Source organism: Bos javanicus, chromosome 11 (assembly GCF_032452875.1).
Source record: "Bos javanicus breed banteng chromosome 11, ARS-OSU_banteng_1.0, whole genome shotgun sequence".
Taxonomy (NCBI): domain Eukaryota; kingdom Metazoa; phylum Chordata; class Mammalia; order Artiodactyla; family Bovidae; genus Bos; species Bos javanicus.
This window is the reverse complement of record NC_083878.1, coordinates 68,534,687-68,554,986: the sequence shown is the minus strand read 5'-3', so window position 1 is coordinate 68,554,986 and position 20,300 is coordinate 68,534,687. Positions and strand designations below refer to the sequence as shown.

Genomic DNA, 20,300 nt, shown 5'->3' with positions numbered 1-20,300 from the left:
CCTGCCCTCAGGCAGGAGCAGCCTTCATATGGGCACCCAGGACATCGAAGACAGCAGCCCCCAGCCTTCCTTCCCCCGGATTAACAAGCAAAGAGACCAAGGACCAGAGAAGGAAGGCTTCTTGCCCCAAGACACACAGGAAGTTGATAGCTGAGCAGAAACTAGAGGTGGGCGTGTCCAGACCAGTGCTCTTCAGATGACCCCTTGAGAGCACACCCAAGTCATAGAAACTCGGGCTTGAAAGAAGCCTCATAGAGGGGCAGAGCCATAGGAACAGCCAGGGTCACAGGCAGTCTCACCTGCATCCTTGTTGTTGATTGGATCCTCACAGCCAGCCTCTGGCAGGGCATGGTGGGTTCTGTAACTAGAGAAAGCAAGGTTCGGAAAAAGGAGACCGGCACTTGATAGGAACAGATCACCTTTAATGAGGCGAGAAGGGGCAGCAGTCAGATTAGTGAGCTGCTGTGCTAAGTCAAAAAGAGAGTAGGTATATATAGAAAACATAGATGCAGAGATACATCGTTTTGAGGGGGTCTGTTTTTCCTCATGATTATTTTTGATTAGTTAGCTTTCAGCAACTGGCGCAAGGAATTCCTGAGACCAGCCGGAGACTGGGATTAGCTGGGAACTGAATGTAATCAATCTCAATGTCCATTCCTTTCTTCGGGGGAGAAAGTTCTTTATCTGTATAGAATGATGGGGAGGATCTGGAGGGGAGTTTTAACTCCAGGCTATTTTGAGCCGTGTAGCTTTCCTTCAGGTCCAATTCAGAGACCAGGAAACCAAGGCCCAGGGATGGCTTATTCACTGTCCCTGGGATGTAAAAGGCAGACCAGGTCTCACATTTCAGTTCTGAGCAGCACGTGCTGATAGAGCACCTACTGTGTGCCGGGGACCATGCTGAGAGCAGGGAAGCAGAGGAGGATGCGCAGGCCCTGCCCCGCCAGCTCCCGATGCAGCAGGAGGACAATGCATCCTGATGGTTCCCTGGGTCAGCCAAGAGGCCGGCACCTGCCTGAGGGGCACCTGACCCAGCCGTAGGGACGGGCACGGCCCTGTTCTGGCAGCATGACCCGGTGTCATCCCTCTCTTGCCCCTCCCCACTCGGGGTCCCGTCAGGCTTCTGGGATTTGCCCCACTCCCTCCAGGTCTTTTGCAGCGGAGGCTCCTTGTGCAAGGCCACCATCACTGTGGACTGGCGAGGGCTCAGAGGCCGGGAGCCTCTTCTCTGTAGCTTCGCTGGCCCCCTTCTCCACTGTATCTGGAGAGCTGGGCTTAGAGCCCGAAGACCTGAGTTCTGGTCCTAAGCCCTGGGCAGTCTCAGCAGCTTGCTTTGAGCCGTGTCAAGTGTCCAGGACTAGCGGCTCTGACTGCCCAGCTGACGGTGAGCAGTTGCCACCAGCGGCCACATGAGGTGTGCTGAGCAGTGAGGGCTGAAATCTACCACACAGGACGGAGGGACATAGGGAAGGGGCAGCCTGCTCTTCGCAGCCGTCCTCCCCATAGCCGGCACCACCACAGCCAAAACCTTGTCTGGCTAGATTTGGGAGCAGGCCTCAACAGAAGGACAGAGGCCACTGAGCCCCACTGCCCTCCCCAGCCACGGCAGAGGGCAAGCTTGCTGGTTCCAGGCACCGCAGCAGCAAGGTCGCGACCTGTTTTCCAGGTTGTTGGGGCACTGGGGCCCGGAAGTCAGTTTGCCTTGATTTTCTGAGCCCTCTGCCCCCTTTCCTGCCTATGGCTCTGAGGGGCTGCCTTCTGGAGGTGAGGTGAGAGCCGCCCTCCACCTGGCTGTGCTGAGGAAGATTAAATCTAGCCAGAGCCAGCCCTTGGAAGGGACGGTGGAGGGAGTGGGTGCAGGCTGCATGCCCCCCCGAGCAGGCGGGCAGGGACCTTGGGGCTCAGTGGAACTGCGAGTCCGGCCTGGGCACAAGGAGGGGAGCGGGAGGCAGGGGGCTCACAGGTGCAGGACCACTGCCCGCAGGACTGTGTAGGGTGCCCAGGGCCCTGTAGCCAGGTCTAGTCCTGAACACCCCCTCCCCAACACACACACACATACACACACACCAGCAATTGACTCTCCTCTCATCTCTGAGTCTCTCCTCTGGAAAGTGGGACTGTGCCTGCCTCAGAGGGTGGTGTGGGGGTGAATTGAGATCGTGATGTGAACTGAATCGAAGTCTGAGGCTCTAACAGTCTCTCCAGGGATTCTGCTGTACTCATGCCGAGGACCTTGTTACGGGCGAGCAGGGCTGCTTGCCTCTCTCTCAATGGCAAGGCAGTTGCCGGATGACCCTCCCTGGTCTCTAATCTTCCTCTGTGAGACAGGGCGGGAACTTATGGCTTTTTCCTTTTGGCTCAGTCTCCCACTCAATGGTGGCAGAGAGCTGTGGGACCCCAAGGTCTCTGCCTGTAAAACCCTGTGGTGTTGGGAGCCAGGGTCTTTGAGCCCACCCAGAACCTAAGGAAGGGCTCCTACCGCCCTGCCAGCGGTGTGGCAGTGGGAAGCGACAGAAGGCCCAACACTTCCATCATTATCCCGGCGCTGCTGCTCCTGGGCTGTGTGCCCTCGAGCAAGGCACTTTACCTCTGTAAGCCTCACATTCCCATCTATTGCCCTTTATATGGAAGAGGAGACTGAGAGGTGAATCTGCTTCCTCTCTAGCTGCTAGGTGAGCTGAGCATCTCTGGTCCTTAAAAATCTATTAACTAGATACTATTCGTATGCCCATTTATAGATGGAGAAACTGACTCAGAGACAGTCAGTAACTGGCTCAAGGCCAAATAGTGAAAAGATGGAGGAGCCAGAGTTGAACCCAGATCTGACTCCTGAGACCGTGTTATTTCCACTGCACTGCTGCCTCACCCCAAATCCCTACCCTTCACCCCAAAGGCCCCACCCCCTGACTCTGCTCTGCCACAGGGTACGACTTCGCTGCTGTCCTCGAGTGGTTCGCCGAGCGGGTGGACCGCATCATCCTGCTCTTTGACGCCCACAAGCTGGACATCTCCGATGAGTTCTCGGAAGTCATCAAAGCCCTCAAGAACCACGAGGACAAGATGCGAGTGGTGCTGAACAAGGCTGACCAGATAGAGACGCAGCAGCTGATGCGGGTGTACGGGGCCCTCATGTGGTCCCTGGGGAAGATTGTCAACACGCCCGAGGTGATCCGGGTCTACATCGGCTCCTTCTGGTCCCACCCGCTTCTCATCCCAGACAACCGGAAGCTCTTTGAGGCCGAGGAGCAGGACCTGTTCAGAGACATCCAGAGCCTGCCCCGAAACGCTGCCCTGCGCAAGCTGAATGACCTCATCAAGAGAGCCAGACTGGCCAAGGTGAGGCTGCCTCCAGGAGAGGGCCAGCATGGGCGAGGCCGGTGGTTTGGGGATGGGGTCAGCTGCAAGGTGAGAGGGCCACTGCCTGCAGCCCTGAGCTATTGTCTGCCCATGTGAAGATGTCCGGTAGTCACTGCCTTGTGAGCATCAGCCATGCGCACTCAGAGTGGGTGAGGCAGGGTAGTGTGGTGGTTACGATGACATGCCCTGGTGTCAGATGGCCAGATCGGAGTCAACTCCATAGTTTACAGTGTGATCCCAACCTCAGCAAGGCCCTTAGTTGCTCTGTGCCTGCTTCCACATCTGTGAAATTAAAGGGTTAGAAGACAACATAGAATAAAGATGGGAAAGCCCTCATCACAGTGCCTGGCATCCTCACAAGTGCTTTGTTCGTGTTAGCTGTTGTTACGGTCTTCCTCATCAACATCATCATCAGAATTACCATCCCTGTTACTGCTTTGACCTCAACCTCCTCACAAGCTCCCCTTTCCCCAAGATCTAGTGAAACAGCTCAGTGCTGTAAGCAATGGAAGAGAAAGAGGATGGAGACAACTTATTTCAGAAGTAGGAGCAGGAGCGGAGATTTGTGGGAAAAGATGGGGTGAGAGGTGCCCTGGAGGGAAGGAAAGAACTTGATCTTGATGGTAAAGGAAAGAACTAGAGGTCTTGATCTGAAGGCTTCTCCCTGCCCCTGTTATTCAGGTTCATGCCTATATCATCAGCTCTCTGAAGAAGGAGATGCCCTCCATGTTCGGAAAGGACAACAAGAAGAAGGAGCTGGTGAACAATCTGGCTGAGATTTATGGCCAGATTGAGCGGGAGCACCAGATCTCACCTGGGGACTTCCCCGCCCTGAAGAGGATGCAGGTAACCAGGGTCTGGGGCCTCCAGGAAAGGGACAAGCTGACTGAGCAGCTCAAGCTTGGAGTAGACCACCCTAGGATGTCCTGGGGATACTCAGCCCAGAATCAACAGGCAGGCAGGTAGCCCTGGGCCTGCCCTTCCTGCTTGGCTGACACTGGCCCAACAGGTGCCAGACCTGGGCCCTGGGAGAAACATGGAGACCCGGTGCTCCCAGTGAGCAGCGGTGTTAGAGGGGGCTCTGATACCTCCAGCTTATGACCTTCCCTTGTCCTGGTCACCACCAGTTTGGAATCCTCACCACATCACGTGAAACAGGACGAGTCACCTGACATCTCTTGGCCCTTCATTGCCTAAGTTTACTGCTGAGATCTGCCTTGGCAGTGATTTGAACATACGCCACCGAGAAGCAGAAGTCTGCACAGGAGTTTGTCATCTTTGGGTTGCACCATGGGCGCCTCTCTTGGGCCAGGGTCGGTCACACATAGTTTCTTATGTCCCCCAAAACAACCCTCTGGGGGAGGCATTTCATCCCCTTTTCACAGGTGAGCAAACTGAGGTTTACAAATGTAATTAACCTGCCTGTGGTTTTAGTAATGTTTACGTAGGCTGCAAATAGAAACCCCAGGAGCTGTCCAAGGTCTAAGCAAAAACCTACCACACCCTGCTAACTGGATCCTCTCTAACATTCTGTCTCTTGTCTACATGTTGAGGCTACAAAAGCACCACCTTATATGGATATTGTGAGCAGAAATCAGATTAATGTTTGTAAGGTAGTTAGCATGGCCTGGCACAGACTATGCTGTTTAAATGCAGTAGCAAGTTAGGTGAGATTTCTCCAGTAGAGGAGGCAGGAAGATGACCACAAGGAACCTACCCCTGCATGATTTTTGCAACTTTCCATGATTCTGTAATTATTTAAAAAGGAAAAGTTTTCAAGAATTAGGGAATTAGGAAAAATAGCAAATGTAGTAGTAATATTGTTTTTGCCCTTGTTGCTCAGAGGGTTTCAGAACATCAGTGTAGTCCCAAATGTATGCATTTTTGCTTTCCTATCTAGTAAAAGAAAAAGAAAGAAAAACATAGATGTCCAGAGTATGCATTTGTTTGTGTATCCATTCGTTCCTGTAACTATCCACATCGAGCCAGTCACTTGTTTCAGAATTGTTTTCACATAATTTGGGCTTCAACTTTCAGTTTCTCTTTCTGTTAAGAATTTAATGATCTGTAAGCAAACTTTGGGGAAGATGACATTTGAAAGGGATCATATGACTTTTTAACGTGAGGAATTCTTTTGCAACACAGATGGTTTCACCTTCTCGCTTGTTTGCCCACCTGATGTCAGGTTCTGTTAAGGATGCTGGTTCAGTACGTAAAGAACTGTACTGTGGGGACATGTGTGTGGGCTGATGGGAGTACTCATTGTGGAAGACACTGGGACCCCTAGTTGGGAGCCCATAAAACACACCTCGACATGGACAGGCTGGGAGAGGCAGGGACCAGGGAGGTTGTGCCCAAGGGCAGGAGAAAGGGCTTGTCTGCTCCACCCTCCACATCACTCCTAGCCCCACCCTGGAATGGAGGTAAGGATGCCCAGGCTCACACTTGGTCTTGAAATATAGCCATGAGTGTTTTCTAAATTTTTCTGTAGTGTGCTTGTCCTGAGACTGTCCCCTGTAAACTGACCTCCTCCCAGTATCCCGAGATTGCTGTGGCCAGAGCCAGGGTGGAAGCCAGAAGCTCTCATCTTGTCATTATAGCAGCCAAGGAGAATTTGGGGATATTTGAGACCTGGGACCTTTAAAAATGGCAAAGACATGCAAAGCAGAACACATTTCTTTTACCATGGAGTGTGGTGGTCATGGGAAGACAAGGAGGTGAGCTTTTATTAAAGCTGCCAACCTGCTCCTGCCTCCTGAGTCAGAACCCTCAGGGAGAAGCTGATCATTGAAAAATCCCTCAAGCATCCTGATTAAGAACCACTGGCTTGGGAATGACCTTTGGCTTCTACTGTGATTTATTTCTCATTGCCTGTACCTCCCTTTTTCCTTCCTGAATGGTGATAGAATGTGATTTCCCACTCTCAGAAGGTCACAAGGAAAAGAATGAGCTCATGTAGTGGAGTGTGTTTTCAAGTGTAACCCTTATTGAAGTACAGACCCACATGACTCAGTCTCAGAGGGGTGGTGCATTCAAGAGCCACTCACTGTTCAATCAATAGCCAAAAGGAACTGAGAAATTTAATGACTGTTGTCCCTTGGAATGCACCTGGGATTGGTTCCAGGACCCTCCACAGATACCAAAATCCATGGATGCTCAAGTTCATTATAATATAAAATGATGTAGTATCCACAAAAGCTGAGCCCTCAGATATGGAGGCCTGACTGTATTTGCTTCCTAGAACACTAAAGGAATCCAAACAGATCAAAATGAAGTGAAAGTGAAAGTCGCTCAGTCGTGTCCGACTCTTTGCAACCCCATGGACTATACAGTCCATGGAATTCTCCAGGCCAGAATACTGGAGTTGGTAGCCTTTCCCTTCTCCAGGGGATCTTCCCAACCCAGGGATCGAACTCAAGTCTTCAATTGCCGCCAGATTCTTTACCAACTGAGCCACCAGGGAAGCCCAAGAATACTGGAGTGGGTAGCCTATCCCTTCTCCAGCAGATCCTCCCAACCCAAGAATCAAACTGGGGTCTCCTGCATTGCAGGCAGATTCTTTACCAACTGAGCTATCAGGAAAGCCCCAAACAGATCAAACCAGTTGTTAAATCCTTCTTCTCCAACCCCTGCAATTAGCCTCTCTCCTGAAAAATCCACCAAGAGTCAATATATCTTTTGTCTCTTTCTCTCGTATCTTTTCTGGGCCCACTGTCTTCTGTCCTCACCTTTTTTCTCTCTCTCTTCCCAGGACCAACTACAAGCCCAGGACTTTAGCAAATTCCAGCCCCTGAAAAGCAAGCTGCTGGAGGTGGTGGATGACATGCTGGCTCATGACATTGCCCAGCTCATGGTGCTGGTGCGCCAGGAGGAGACCCAGCGGCCCGCCCAGATAGTGAAGGGTGGAGCATTTGAGGGCACCCTCCATGGCCCCTTCGGGCACGGCTATGGGGAGGGAGCCGGGGAGGGTATCGATGATGCCGAGTGGGTGGTGGCCAGGGACAAGCCCATGTATGATGAGATCTTCTACACCCTGTCACCGGTGGATGGCAAGATCACGGGCGCCAACGCCAAGAAGGAGATGGTGCGCTCCAAGCTGCCCAATAGCGTGCTGGGCAAGATCTGGAAGCTTGCCGACATCGACAAGGATGGCATGCTGGATGATGAGGAGTTCGCACTGGCCAACCACCTCATCAAGGTCAAGCTGGAGGGGCATGAGCTGCCCAACGAGCTGCCCGCCCACCTTGTACCCCCCTCCAAAAGGAAGGCCACCGAGTGATGGGAGGCGGGGAGGTCCAGAGCAGGCAGGTGTTAGAGGAGATGGGAGAGGCAATCACACACACACACACACACACACACTCACACACACACACACACACATACACAGATGTTGAGACTGGCACTGCAGATTAAGAGGGAACAAGGATCCCCAGGTTTCCAGGATACATCTCCAAGTGCTCAGAATTGGCTGAAACACAGAAGCACCCAGAGTCCCAGGAATCATGCCTCAGTCTCCATCCCTCTTTCCCTCCCTGGTCCCACTGCCCAGAGACCCACCTTCTCCTGTGGAGGCCGTTCACTCGGCCACAGATGGCCCACCCACCTCCAGATTCCCCAGACCCAGAGCAGACGGAAAAGGCTTTTCACTTAATAGACAATCCACTTTTTTCTATGCTTTATCCCCACCTCTTTGACTTGCTAACATGAAATCTGCTCTGGGGCCAAGAGATGGGAGGGGAGGGGGCTTCCGCAGGGAGGGGAGTGAAGGGGGAAGTGTCCTCAGGGAACCAGACCCCAGACTTGAAGAGACGTAGCCACAACCATGAGCCCTCTTCTTTCCCATGCTGAGGCTCTGACTGCCTCGGCAGACCTGGCTTTAAACTTGCTTGCATTTCCTTTCAAAGAATCCCGGAACCAGAGAGAGAAGGGAAAAACTTGGCAGGAAAGAAAACAAAGAAACTGCCCTGTTATCTGTTGCTCTCGTAGCCAGTCAATGGTGGTTTTATTCCACAGATTTTGTGAGATCCCTGTTTTTCCCACCTGGCCTCTGTGTGGATGCTTGTAGTTGGCACATTTATCCACCCCTTCTGAGTGCCAGGAGCTGCATCAGGCGCTTCATATACCTTATTCCAAGTTGTCCTTAACCACTCTCCAAGGAAGTCTGTGTTAGCCCCTCCCATTTGAGCCTGAGACTCAGTAGAGTTCGGGTGACCCTCCCGGGTCACACAGCTCACAGGTGATGGGGCTAGGGCCACAGACTCTGCCCTCTGCTGTGATGATGGACAGGATCCCTGTGTTTCTGGCTAATGACAAACTGTGAAGAGTTAGCTGAGCACGCAGGCCCCTCACGGGCTCCCAGAGAAGGCTGGCAAGGGAGAGGGGCCAGCCAGCACTTGGTGGGCCATCAGTCTGGCCATCTGTCACAGCACAGAAGCAAACCGTGCCTTCTGGCCATTCGCCCCATGTTCCCAACCTCACAGAAGCCCAACAGCAGCAGCAGGAATGTGAGCTGGCCTGTTGGGTGCCGTTTGCCTCTGACTCTGCTCCGCCTCCCACCCCGCAGCCTGAATCATCCCGGCTCAAATGCAGCCTCCAACTCTTCTCAAGTGGGACCTCCTGCTAACTGTTGAGAAGGCCAGTTCAAGAGGTCTGAGGCCATGTTCTCTGCAGGACCCACGACTCTGCAGTGTCTGGCAAATCCCCACCATTCCTGATGCCCTACAGCCACCCTTACAGTCTCTCCCTTGGCTTGCTTTGTGGCCACTGAACCAATCACTTTGTATGCTATGCTCCTACTGTGATGGAAAACAAAAACAAGTATAAGTTATTTTGTATCTATGTTCAGACTATATAGAAAATATTCTACGTATCTACAATGTGCTTACTACTGCAGTGCATTTGTCATTAGTATTCATGTTAATACAGCACATTTATCCTTTGGTATCTGCTTGGCCATGGAGCATGATTACGTGGGAGGCTGACGGAGAGGAGTTTGGTTCTTAACTCGGGCATCTCTGGCAGAGGATCGGGGCTACCCATAGCCAGCATCCACAGGTAGCGTCCCGTTGGCCTGGTGCTTCTCCAGGCCCACTGACTACCCAGGCTGCCTGGTGGAACCACCCTGCCACTCTGGAGGAAAGATGGTCCCCAAATCCTGGGCTTCCTTCTGCATCCACACATTTCTCTTTCTCATGAAATGAAGACCAAAGGAAAACCAAGGCACAGAGGTCCAGCCTCCTCTAATTCAGGTGCCAAGCCCTCAGAGGACCATTTCTCAGCTCTATGCCTTTATTTCAACTGAAGAGGAATGGGAAGGACAGCAGAGTGAGGGGAGGTTTCTGTCCTTCTTTTAGATGGAGAGGGCTGTCTGTCGGTCCCCTCACCCCGCCTTTGCACACACACGTGCCACTTTCCTGCCCTTCCTTTCCCCATGTCTCTGCCCACCCTTCTTCAAGGCGCCACCCCGGAGAGATCTGGGAGGCATGGGAATTCCGTGTTGACACTTCTCCCATCTCCTGAGAAAGAGGAAATGGTGTTTGAACCTTCTCCTCACAGATGACGGGACAGATGGGGAGCACTTTCTCTGGGGCTGTCCCTCTCCCCCGCTGCCTGGACCTACTGACCTCTCGAAGTCTCTGGGGGCTTGGGGAACTCTCCTGCCTCAGCCTGGAGAACATTTAAAGTGGAGGGCAGAGCCTTGTCATGGCAGTCTTGCTGGCAGGAAGCCCTAGAGGCCCCACCGGCCTGGCTTGCCATTCCCCACACTCAGTCTGGACCACAGAAATGCTCAGATGGGAAGAGCCACACCCTATGCCCCGTCCCCAGAAAACCTGCCCCTGGCACCTGAGCGCTCAGTCTTGTACGGGGAACACTACTGCCATAGCAGGGCCTGGCCTCAGTTTGCAGAATGGTGAGAGGTTGCCCTGCATCACCCCATTCCCATTGGTCTCCTCTGTTCCAGGAGCAGATGTTTGTTTACATGTTAGCTTATTAGCAGAGCCACATTGGGGGAACAGACTTATTTTCCCCGTGAGATGCTAACTAGCCTCCGTACAGATTCAGTCTTATTCTCTAATTTGTCCATCCATCCATGCCTCTATCCATCCATTTTTCTGTTCAGAAGACACTGAGAATCTCCTGCAGAAAAGACCCCAAGATGAGATTCAGACATCCATTGAGCTGTTCAAAAATACTGAATATATGCCATCTGTGCAGGGGGGGACAATTCTAGGTGGATCAAATCAAATCAAGTTCCAGCTCTCAAAGAGCTCACAGCCTAGATGGGGAAGTGAGACATTTATATAAACATCGATAATACAATGAGGAACTATGACAGGTGCTGGATGAGGGTGGGCAGGCAAAGGGGGGGCTCATGAGAGTCAAAAATGGCCTCCAGTAGTGGGGGAGGGTGGGAGACGGGCAGAGAAAGCTGGGGGTGAGGGTGGGGCTCGAGCTGAACCGCAAACCTCCTGGGGTCTGCCTCTTGGGCCCATCGTCTCCCCTCTCTAATCCAAGGAAGACAGGGTTTTTCTACAAAAATAAACACATAGCATTCCCAGCCCACAAAATCATGACAGACTCAGAAAAACTGATGTATCTGAGGAAAAGCATGATGAGAATTTTGCCCCTGGGGACTGTGCTGGTTTCCCACAGGCCATTTCAAGTAAAAATTTTATCAGTATCTTTCAAGTTGAAATTTTCAGTGCTTGGAGGGACAAAAAAATGGTAATAGGAAATGTCAGTAATCCTATTTGGAGCCATGAGGGAAACGGGAGGAAGTAAGGACACTGCTCTCCCCACCTCCCTGTGGAGGTAATTAGTGTTCCCCACACTGTGGTTCTTGGGTTCTCTAGGCACAGGAAGGACCGAACTTTCCACCCCTTTAAAGTTAGGCTTTGGCTGCCAACTTATGGTGGTTAGCAACATGACCCTTCTGGGCAGAAACAAGCATGCAGTTTGCCACATTCTGCTTCTCTTGCCTGGCCAGGATTGCATGTGGGAGCCTTGGTGAGCCCAGGTCCCTGGGTCTCTCTAAAATCCCTTACCAATCTGTACTGGACAGGTGGCATGAGCAAGATACAAACTCTAGTCATTTTAATTTTTTTTTAATTTTATTTTATTTAACTTTACAATATTGTATTGGTTTTGCCATATATCAAAATGAATCTGCCACAGGTATACATGTGTTCCCCATCCTGAATCCTCCTCCCTCCTCCCTCCCCATACCATCCCTCTGGGTCATCCCAGTGCACCAGCCCTAAGCATCCAGTATCGTGCATCGAATCTGGACTGGCGACTCATTTCATACATGATATTATACATATTTCAATGCCATTCTCCCAAATGGCATCATCCCACTCTCCCTCTCCCACAGAGTCCAAAAGACTTTTCTATATATCAGTGTCTCTTTTGCTGTCTCGTATACAGGGTTATCATTACCATCTTTCTAAATTCCATATATATGCGTTAGTATACTGTATTGGTGTTTTTCTTTCTGGCTTACTTCACTCTATATAATAGGCTCCAGTTTCATCCACCTCATTAGAACTGATTCAAATGTATTCTTTTTAACGGCTCCATTGTGTATATGTACCACAGCTTTCTTATCCATTCATCTGCTGATGGACATCTAGGTTGCTTCCGATGGCTAACAAACACATGAAAAGATGCTCAACATCACTCATTATCAGAGAAATGCAAATCAAAACCACTATGAGGTACCATTTCACACCAGTCAGAATGGCTGCAATCCAAAAGTCTACAAGCAATAAATGCTGGAGAGGGTGTGGAGAAAAGGGAACCCTCTTACACTGTTGGTGGAATGCAAACTAGTACAGCCACTATGGAGAACAGTGTGGAGATTCCTTAAAAAACTGGAAATAGAACTGCCTTATGATCCAGCAATCCCACTGCTGGGCATACACACTGAGGAAACCAGAAGGGAAAGAGACACGTGTACCCCAGTGTTCATCACAGCACTGTTTATAACAATCATTTTAATTTTAAGCCACTGACAGTCATGGGCTATTTCTCCTCCAGCATTACCTAAACTATCACAGCCAAAATACCTGCTAAGTTCTTTCCATAGTTCAGTCCATTGAGTAAGTGTACAGGTAAGTCTTCTAGGAGACTGAGCTTCTGCTTTCTCAAGAACCAAGGTCACCTGAAGCTGAGGGCATAGGTGATTGGCACAAAGTCCTTAGTGCCTGAGGCATCTGCTGTAATGTTCCAGACCCGGTCCTTCAATGCCACTTTTTAAGCTGAAGAACTTTGCACTAATGGAGGCAAATACTTAGGACCTGTCTTCTTTCTGTGATTATATAGACACTGAGGATTGACCAAGTGTTTGTCTGCCTTGAGTTAGACAGAGAGTGCACAGGTTGGAAAGAGAAGAACTACAATTCCCAGACTCCCTGGCAACCAGGTTCACATCCTTCAAGTCACATCCTTGTGATTTTAAGTCCTGCCAACCAGATATACTCAAGGGAGAGTTTGCTGAAGTGGATCATGCCAGAGGTGAACCCAGCAGCTAACACAGAAGCTTCCTGACTTTACAGCTTCCTTTTTGTGCTCAAGAAGCTAGAAGACTTGCTTGTGACGTCAGATGAAACAGGGGTCTGCAACAGTGACAGGAATGTACATGATCATACGCCACCTAACTAGGGCGCCTGAGCACCGCTGAGATGTGCAGAGAGGACCAGGCTGCAGCAGGGGAGGCTTCCTGGAGGAGGGGTGGGGTGTGTCACCCAACTTGAAAGGGTTAGAAATTTTGGTCCTTCCATACCTAGCATACCCAAGAACCACAGTGTGTGTGTGTGTGTGTGTGTGTGTGTGTGTGTTGGGAGGATACACTGAAGTGGTTCTTGCTGGATAAATGAGCAAGAGAGGAGATGACAGGGCTTTCTAGAAAGAATAATGACTGGGGAATTTTCAAAGTAATAATCTCTTTCTAAGAATCTAGGGGGTATGAATGTATGCACTCAGAACACTTAAGACTATAAAATGAGGAAATGTTTGGAAAAAAAAATAGCAGTTCTAGCTCCTCCCGTAGAATTTTCATGGGTAGAGTTTCCCCTCCCTAGGCAAGTGTACATGCACGTCAGCATGTACGCACATCACTACCCAAAGAAGACACAGGAAGTGCAGGGCCTGGGGCCACCTAAGTCCAGCATCAAAATTAACCATGTGGCCTCTCTGTGCCCCCATTCATTTTCCCCCTAAGTAGGCATCATTTTAATTATTTGGAGATATCATGAGAACACAAAGAAAGTTCAGCAGTAACATGCACATTGTATATGTAAGCTTTGTTGTTATGTGCTGGAAGAGGCAAGTTCATGTCTCACAGAAGAGGCGAGACTCCTATGCACAGGGGGAAGGAAAGCAACCAAGCCTGAAAAGGCAGAGAGAGAAAGGAGAATGGACAGGAGGTGTGGAGGAGCTGGGAAGAGCAAGGCTTGCAGTGCTTGAATACCTGAAAGGTGCCCTGGGCCCGGAGACTACCTGTAGGGACCCATAGGCCCTAGACCACTGGGGCCCCTGCCATGGCATAAATGCAGTCCATCCCTGCCCGGACTCCTGGCCACCACAATCTGCTGCTGAGGGCTGCGAACAGTCAAGGTGTACGCACTGGTGGGCTGCAAGGGCAGCATGACAGCCTGGCTCCAGCACAGACCACCTATGGATGTCATAGGTCAGAGAGGTCAGAGCAGATCCTCCAGGGTATTGAACACACCACCCAAATGTCAAATGTTTATCCTCATTCACAAAGTCCCAGAATCACAGCATTGGGTAAGGTGAAGTCTCCTTTCCTGCCAGCCAGTGTTTTTTTAAATAGCATCTCTTGATGTTGGTTTGAGACAAGGAGCTGAGAGGGTAGGAAACACCAGGTTAGAGTAAAGAGGAGATGACCCTCATTGTTTCCCAACCCCATTGTGGGATGGGCACAGGATTTGGTTCACCTTCGAGAGAATCTCAGACATACTGGTGTAATAATGCTGCTGGTGAAATCTGACTTTAGTCCAGGGCTCCTTTTTCACAGCCCACTTCCTCTCTTCTTTTTCTCCTGCTCTCCTTTCCACTCCATCCAGGTTGCCAGAGGACCACTGCTTCCCAGCTGGGCATTCTGCCCTCTCCAGCACATACACACACACCCTCACTCCCAACAGCCGTGTCTGTTCCCTCTCTCAGGACTGGGGCCATGGGGACCACTGGCTGACTGGAGGAACCAACAGTCTGCAACTGTGACCATGGGGCCAGATGCTGTGGCTGTGACTCTGGTCGCAGGCACGAATCTAGCAGCATGGCCCCGTGGGAGAGGGCCTGTCAATCCAGCAAAGAAGGCAGGAGATTCAGGGTTGGGTGGGTATTGGGACACACCACCGTGCAGGCACCTGCTCCTATGGAGGCTTCCCCTCTGGATCTTATCTGCTTCCTAAAGGCCTCTACAGCTTTCTCAACAGCACACAGTAATTCCCCTCATTCCAGAAAGTTCCCTCAGTAAGTCCCCTCAGGAACAGACCATGGCATGAAAATAGATAACTGCAAAGAAGTCAGAGGGTGCTTCTTGCCCCAAGAAGAGTAACTGTCCAGGCCCCAGAGCAGATGTAGCTTGTCCTCTTGATCTCGTGGCACATCCAGGGGCCACGGGAAGTGAGGCCTGAGATAATAGCAGCCCTGACCTCTGCAGTGACATTTCCTGGAACTTCTTGAGATGAAGAGAAAACAAGCAAACTGACTCCAAGCTGCTGCACTTGGTCAGACGTCACTCCCCAGCCCTGGGGATTGACCGAACATCTGGTTTGGAATCCAGGTCTCATGGTCTGTGTACAAGCAAGCCCACTTCATGCACCAAGGACTTCAATCAAGCTGTCTTGACTGGATAAGAACAAAAATCTGCAAGCCAGGCTTTTCTAAGACCCAGTTCAAACACTCCCCCCAAGCAAGTGGCTCTTCTACCTCCACCAGCAGCCCCACCACCTGCAGATCCCTAGGGCATCTCTGTCTGCAGCTGCCCCCTCACAAGACTGTCATTTGCATCCTTGTTGATTCTCACCATCCAGGTAATGAACTCCTTCCCAGGGCCTGGAAGGCTTAAGCTAAGCACAGGGCAGGGGTTGCCTTACTGTGTCACCTGGATTGTCTCAAGTGCTTATGTCCCCAGCTGCAGGGCTGCCAGCTGCCAGCCCTTAACTTCAAGACATCTCCAGAAATTGTCCTTGGTGGCAGTGATCTGCCTCCCACGATGCCACCCCCTCTTCCCATGGACAGCTGCACCAGTGAAGGTCAGTGAGGGGCTATAAGAGCCTGGCCCCACCTGGAACAGTTCTGAAGGGCCCTCTCACTTTAGAGCTCCACACGGGCTCAGCCCGCCCCTCATGACTACATTGCAGCCCAACACCTCCCTCAGCCTCCTCCTGTATCTTTCCCTTCCCCTTTCCAAGAGCATCCTCCAATAAACCTGCTGCATACTAAACTTGAGCTTCCCTGGTGGCTCAGTGGTAGAGAATCTGCCTGCCAATGCAGGAGATGGGGGTTTGATCCCCACATCGGAAAGATCCCCTGGAGAAAGAAATGGCAACCCACTCCAGTATTCTTGCCTGGGAAATCTCATGAACAAAGAAGCCTGACGAGCTACAGTCCATGGGGTTGTAGGGTCAGACACAACTTAGCAACTAACCAATAACGACAATGCTAAACTCCATCCCAGGGATGGATGCTTCCCAGGGAAGCCAACCTGCAATAAAAGAAAGGATCTAGCAGAGAGAAGTTGCTCAATAAATACTGGTTGGCACAATTGAACAGTCAATGGTTCAGTGATAAATCCAACCAGAGATTGGTCTCATGGGGACTAGTGAGTTGACCATGCAAATAGAAGAGTCAGCCTTCCCAGAAAATAAGTGCCATGTGGCACCAAAGCTACTTGGCACACCGCAGTGAATTACTGGGAGAAGCTGGCACCATGGAATGCAGGGGAAAAGGTGAAATGGTTCCAGAGTTACACCTCAGGCAGCTCCAGCCAAAGGGTTGTTTATTAGTGATGAGGAGAAGAGCCATAGGACTCTCCTTTGTATAATGAAATTATTTTTTCCAAATCACGCTCAATCTATAATTTTGTCTTTTCTTACTAAAAGCATGTCTCTCCTGTTCTTGGATGTGCTTCATCTCAGAGAGAGATGGGGGTTCATAGATGATGGAGAGAGCATACTTTGCAAAAGGAAGCATTAGAGGGAAGGACACTTCCTTAGGAGCTGAATTGGTGAAGATGCTGTCCTTAAGCCGAAGTCTAGAACCACTGCATAGACACTTTTCCACATTAGCTGTGAAAGCCCTAGTGATAAGGATGAGATTGCAATTTTTAGTTGCAGACTTGTAGGGTATAATAGAAGATCAGTGGATGAAAAAGAACTGGGGCAACAAAAGAATATCTGATGGGGATCAGCATCTGCAGAGCTGGTTTCCACATCCCAGGGGCCATGGACAAGTAGCAGCTGCCTGGAACACTGATGGGAGGACCCAAGGTACCTTCCGTGACCAATCTACTATGGCTTTGTGGTCACAGAAAGGGGGACAGTAGGACATCCCTCCTAAACTAAAATGTCACCAGTGCTTCAGTGAAGAGGCATCAAATTTAGCACCAGAGCCACACTATATATTATGTGTAGTTTTTTAAATAAATAACATTCCCAGGTGGCGCTAGTGGTAAAGAACCTGCCTGCCAATGCAGGAGATGTAAGAGATGTAGCTTCAATCCCTGGGTCGGGAAGATTCCCCTGGAGGAGGGCATGGCAACCCACTCCAGTGTTCTTGCCCGGAGAATCCCATGGACAGAGGAGCCTGGCAGGCCATAGTCCATAGGGCCACACAGAGTCAGACACGACCAAAGCAACTTAGCACACACGCATAAGCTAGACATAGTTAATAGTTTAATGAATTATGTTGATCTTATTCCATAGTCTCAATCATTTTATCATCTTGAAAAAGTCTTGAGAAAAAAGGAAACTTTTCAGGTACTTTCAAGCAACAGGGTGACCTCCAGTGAATTGCTGTGTGAAGACCATGTTGGTCAGAGAGGACAGCACCCCTTGTAGGACATGCCTTCATAAGGCCAGTTCCTGGCTGTGTCTGGCCTAGGCCACAGAAGCACGGGTCCTGGAGCTGAATGGGACCTTGGAAATCATCGTGTCCAACCAGCCTCAGACAGGCACCTATGGAGCTCTGGATCTCTACAACTATCCACCAACACCCGCATGTCTGGACCAAACCTTTCTGGATGTGGTATCTTTCACAGTCACGATATCGTTTTCATAACACTTGCCCAATCGACATATACCCAGAACTGCATCTGTGGGATAATGTGGGAGCAAAATATGGTTGTGGGATATACGGGAGCAAAATATGCTTGTCAGAACCCATAGAAGATTCAACACCGAGAGTGAGCCCTAAGGTTAACTGTGGGCTTTGAGTGATGTGATGCGTCAGTGTGTGTTCATACATTGTCGCAAGCACACCACTCTGGTGGGGGTGTTGAGAGTTGGGGAGGTTGTGTGTATGTGGGGCCAGGGGGTGTATGGAAACTCTCTATATCTTCTGCTCAGTTCTGCCATGAACCTAAAACTGCTCTAAAAATAAAGCCAATTAATGAAAAAGAAAGAAAGAAATCAGATCCCTCTCTGCCCACGTGGCCCTCAGTAGCTGTATGTCACAGTGAAGGAAGTGCTGCCTGGCATGAACTCTGGGGTCTGGGTTACCTGGCTCCCTTCCCATCTCACTGAGACAATACAGTCAACGATTGCTAGGTGTTAAGAGGGGTTGAGTTTTGAGTTGAGGGATCCGGGGTCTAGAGAAGAAAGATTTAAATAGATGCTTATTTTATGTACACACTGCTATGTTTTAAATGGATAACCATCAAAGAACTACTGTAAAGCACTTGGAACTCTGCTTAATGTTATATGGAGTCCTGGACAGGAGGGAAGTTTAGGGGAAAATGAATACATGTATATGTATGGCTGAGTCCCTTTGCTGTGCACCTAAAACTATTATAACATTGTTAATCTGCTATACTCCAATACAAAATAAGAAGTTTTTAAAAAAAAGAAAATAGGTGCTCATTTAATTAGCTGTCTGCAAAGCTGCAGCTTATCTTGGGAGCACTTGTCCCCTGGTTCTCATACCTCCTTGTCAGCCCCTCCCATTTCAGTTCTACCATTCAGGGCCTGCCTTTCCAGCATGACCAAGTTTTGAAACCATCATGTCCCATCATTTCTCTCCGTGTTGGTCTCATTTAATCCAGGCATGGAAAAAAAAGACCTAAGATGACTTATTGTTGAGAGAAAAGGAGATAAGTCACGAGAAGGGAAAGAATTTTTTTTTTCCTTACAGCTCAGGAAATGCAACTCTCTAGATAAGTTTCTAAAAATGCACTCTTTCATTTTCTTTTAATACAAAAGCAAAATTTCCCTTGAAAACTAAATGTATCATTCATATATCTCAAACCAGAGTCATTTTTTTAAATAAAAAAGGCAGATTGAGGGGTGTGGGGAATATGATCGATTTCAACCCACACCCTCTCTCTGTGAGTATTAATCAAACAAGGATGAAGAGTAAGGCAATCCTTCCAATGCTCTTCCCCTGACTTCTTCCCTCTGCCCGAAAAGATTTCATACAAAGTTATTTCAGTTATTGTAGGTTTTGGCCCTAATTCAACAATTTTTCCAAATGTTAGGAGTATCACTGTGTCTATAGGGCTTCAGCATTTGTGTGTGTGTGTGTGTGTGTGTGTGTGTAAGAGAGCAGCTGAGAGTCTTTGTGTGTGTGTATGTATGTGTGTTGATGTTTGTGTTTGTCCTATTTCTTCAGTGATACAACAGTTTTGAAGGGTACCTGAGAACAACTTTGCAAAACAGAATCTTCCTATCCCGTCTCTTTTAAGAAATTCCAGTTTTGGAAAGGCACTACTGAAAAGTGCTTCCAGCTGAGCCATTTGCAGATGCAGGACAATGTGAACCTATTACGAACCAGTCAGGTCACCCAGCCACCAAGGCCATTACCAGCAACTCTGCAGCCCATCACCTGGGCAGGCTATTCTTTGAGCCACATCCTTCAGATGTAAGGCTCTGCACCCTTTCCTCCCCGTGCCACCTGCCAAGACCCTCCCATAGAAGGCAACTCGGCAATATATCCACCCTGCTTTGTTACTGCCTTCCTCTCTTTTCAGCCCTGGTCACAAGTCCTTGACCATCTCTCCCTTTCCTGCACTTGATGCACCCACAAATTCAGCACCTAATAACGTAAGTCAGAGCTATTTGTTAAGGGTCTCAAGTGTCTTTATTTTGTCTGTCGAGCAGCTCTAAGCTACCATGAGCAGGTTTGCATTTCCTATTCTTGTTGCTTTCTCCCAAACAGCCTGGACTACTCAGGGACAACAAGCTGGTATTTGGAGCTGGACAGAGTGGCAGAGGCCCAGTGAGTAGATCCCTTGAGGGCTGCCCTCCGAGAAGCCTCCAGCCTTGCATGGACTCAGATGAGACTTGACTGTTACTTGCCCCAGGTTGATATCCATGAAGTGTCAGGGCTGGGATTAGCCATGGGAAGGGTGGCTGTTCTTAGGTATATTCTTGTTTTCTTCCCCTCTTTAACTGGAGAATTTTCAAGAAGAGAGATACAACTTTGTCTACTTTTTATATCCCAAAAAAATGTTTTCTAAAGAAATGAAGGAATATTTTTCATGAAAGGAGCCAAGGGCTCAAACTCCTTAGGGAAACATTCAGAATATAGAAAATTTGAGATTATCTACATATAGCTCCAGTAGGGACCAGAAGAATAGACAAATTATTCTCCAAAGTCCTTTCAGGACTTGTGACACTGGTCACTAAAACAGCTTAGTTGGGCTGCTGACCTTGTTCATGTCTGAAATGTCTCGTGACCCATCTGATCCATAGTTGCTG

At 49.6% G+C, this 20,300-nt stretch overlaps 1 protein-coding gene across 1 annotated transcript in view; it reads left to right on the top strand.

Moving 5' to 3' along the window:
* Nucleotides 1–9,300, top strand: part of EHD3 (EH domain containing 3) — a 29,322-nt gene extending 20,022 nt beyond the window's left edge. The window contains exons 4-6 of the mRNA XM_061432919.1: nt 2,924–3,336; nt 4,039–4,203; nt 7,109–9,300. Of these exons, the coding sequence (XP_061288903.1) occupies nt 2,924–3,336; nt 4,039–4,203; nt 7,109–7,636 (1,106 nt within the window). The 3' untranslated portion in view covers nt 7,637–9,300. The remainder of the gene's footprint in view (nt 1–2,923; nt 3,337–4,038; nt 4,204–7,108) is intronic.
* Nucleotides 9,301–20,300: the final 11,000 nt, after the last annotated feature.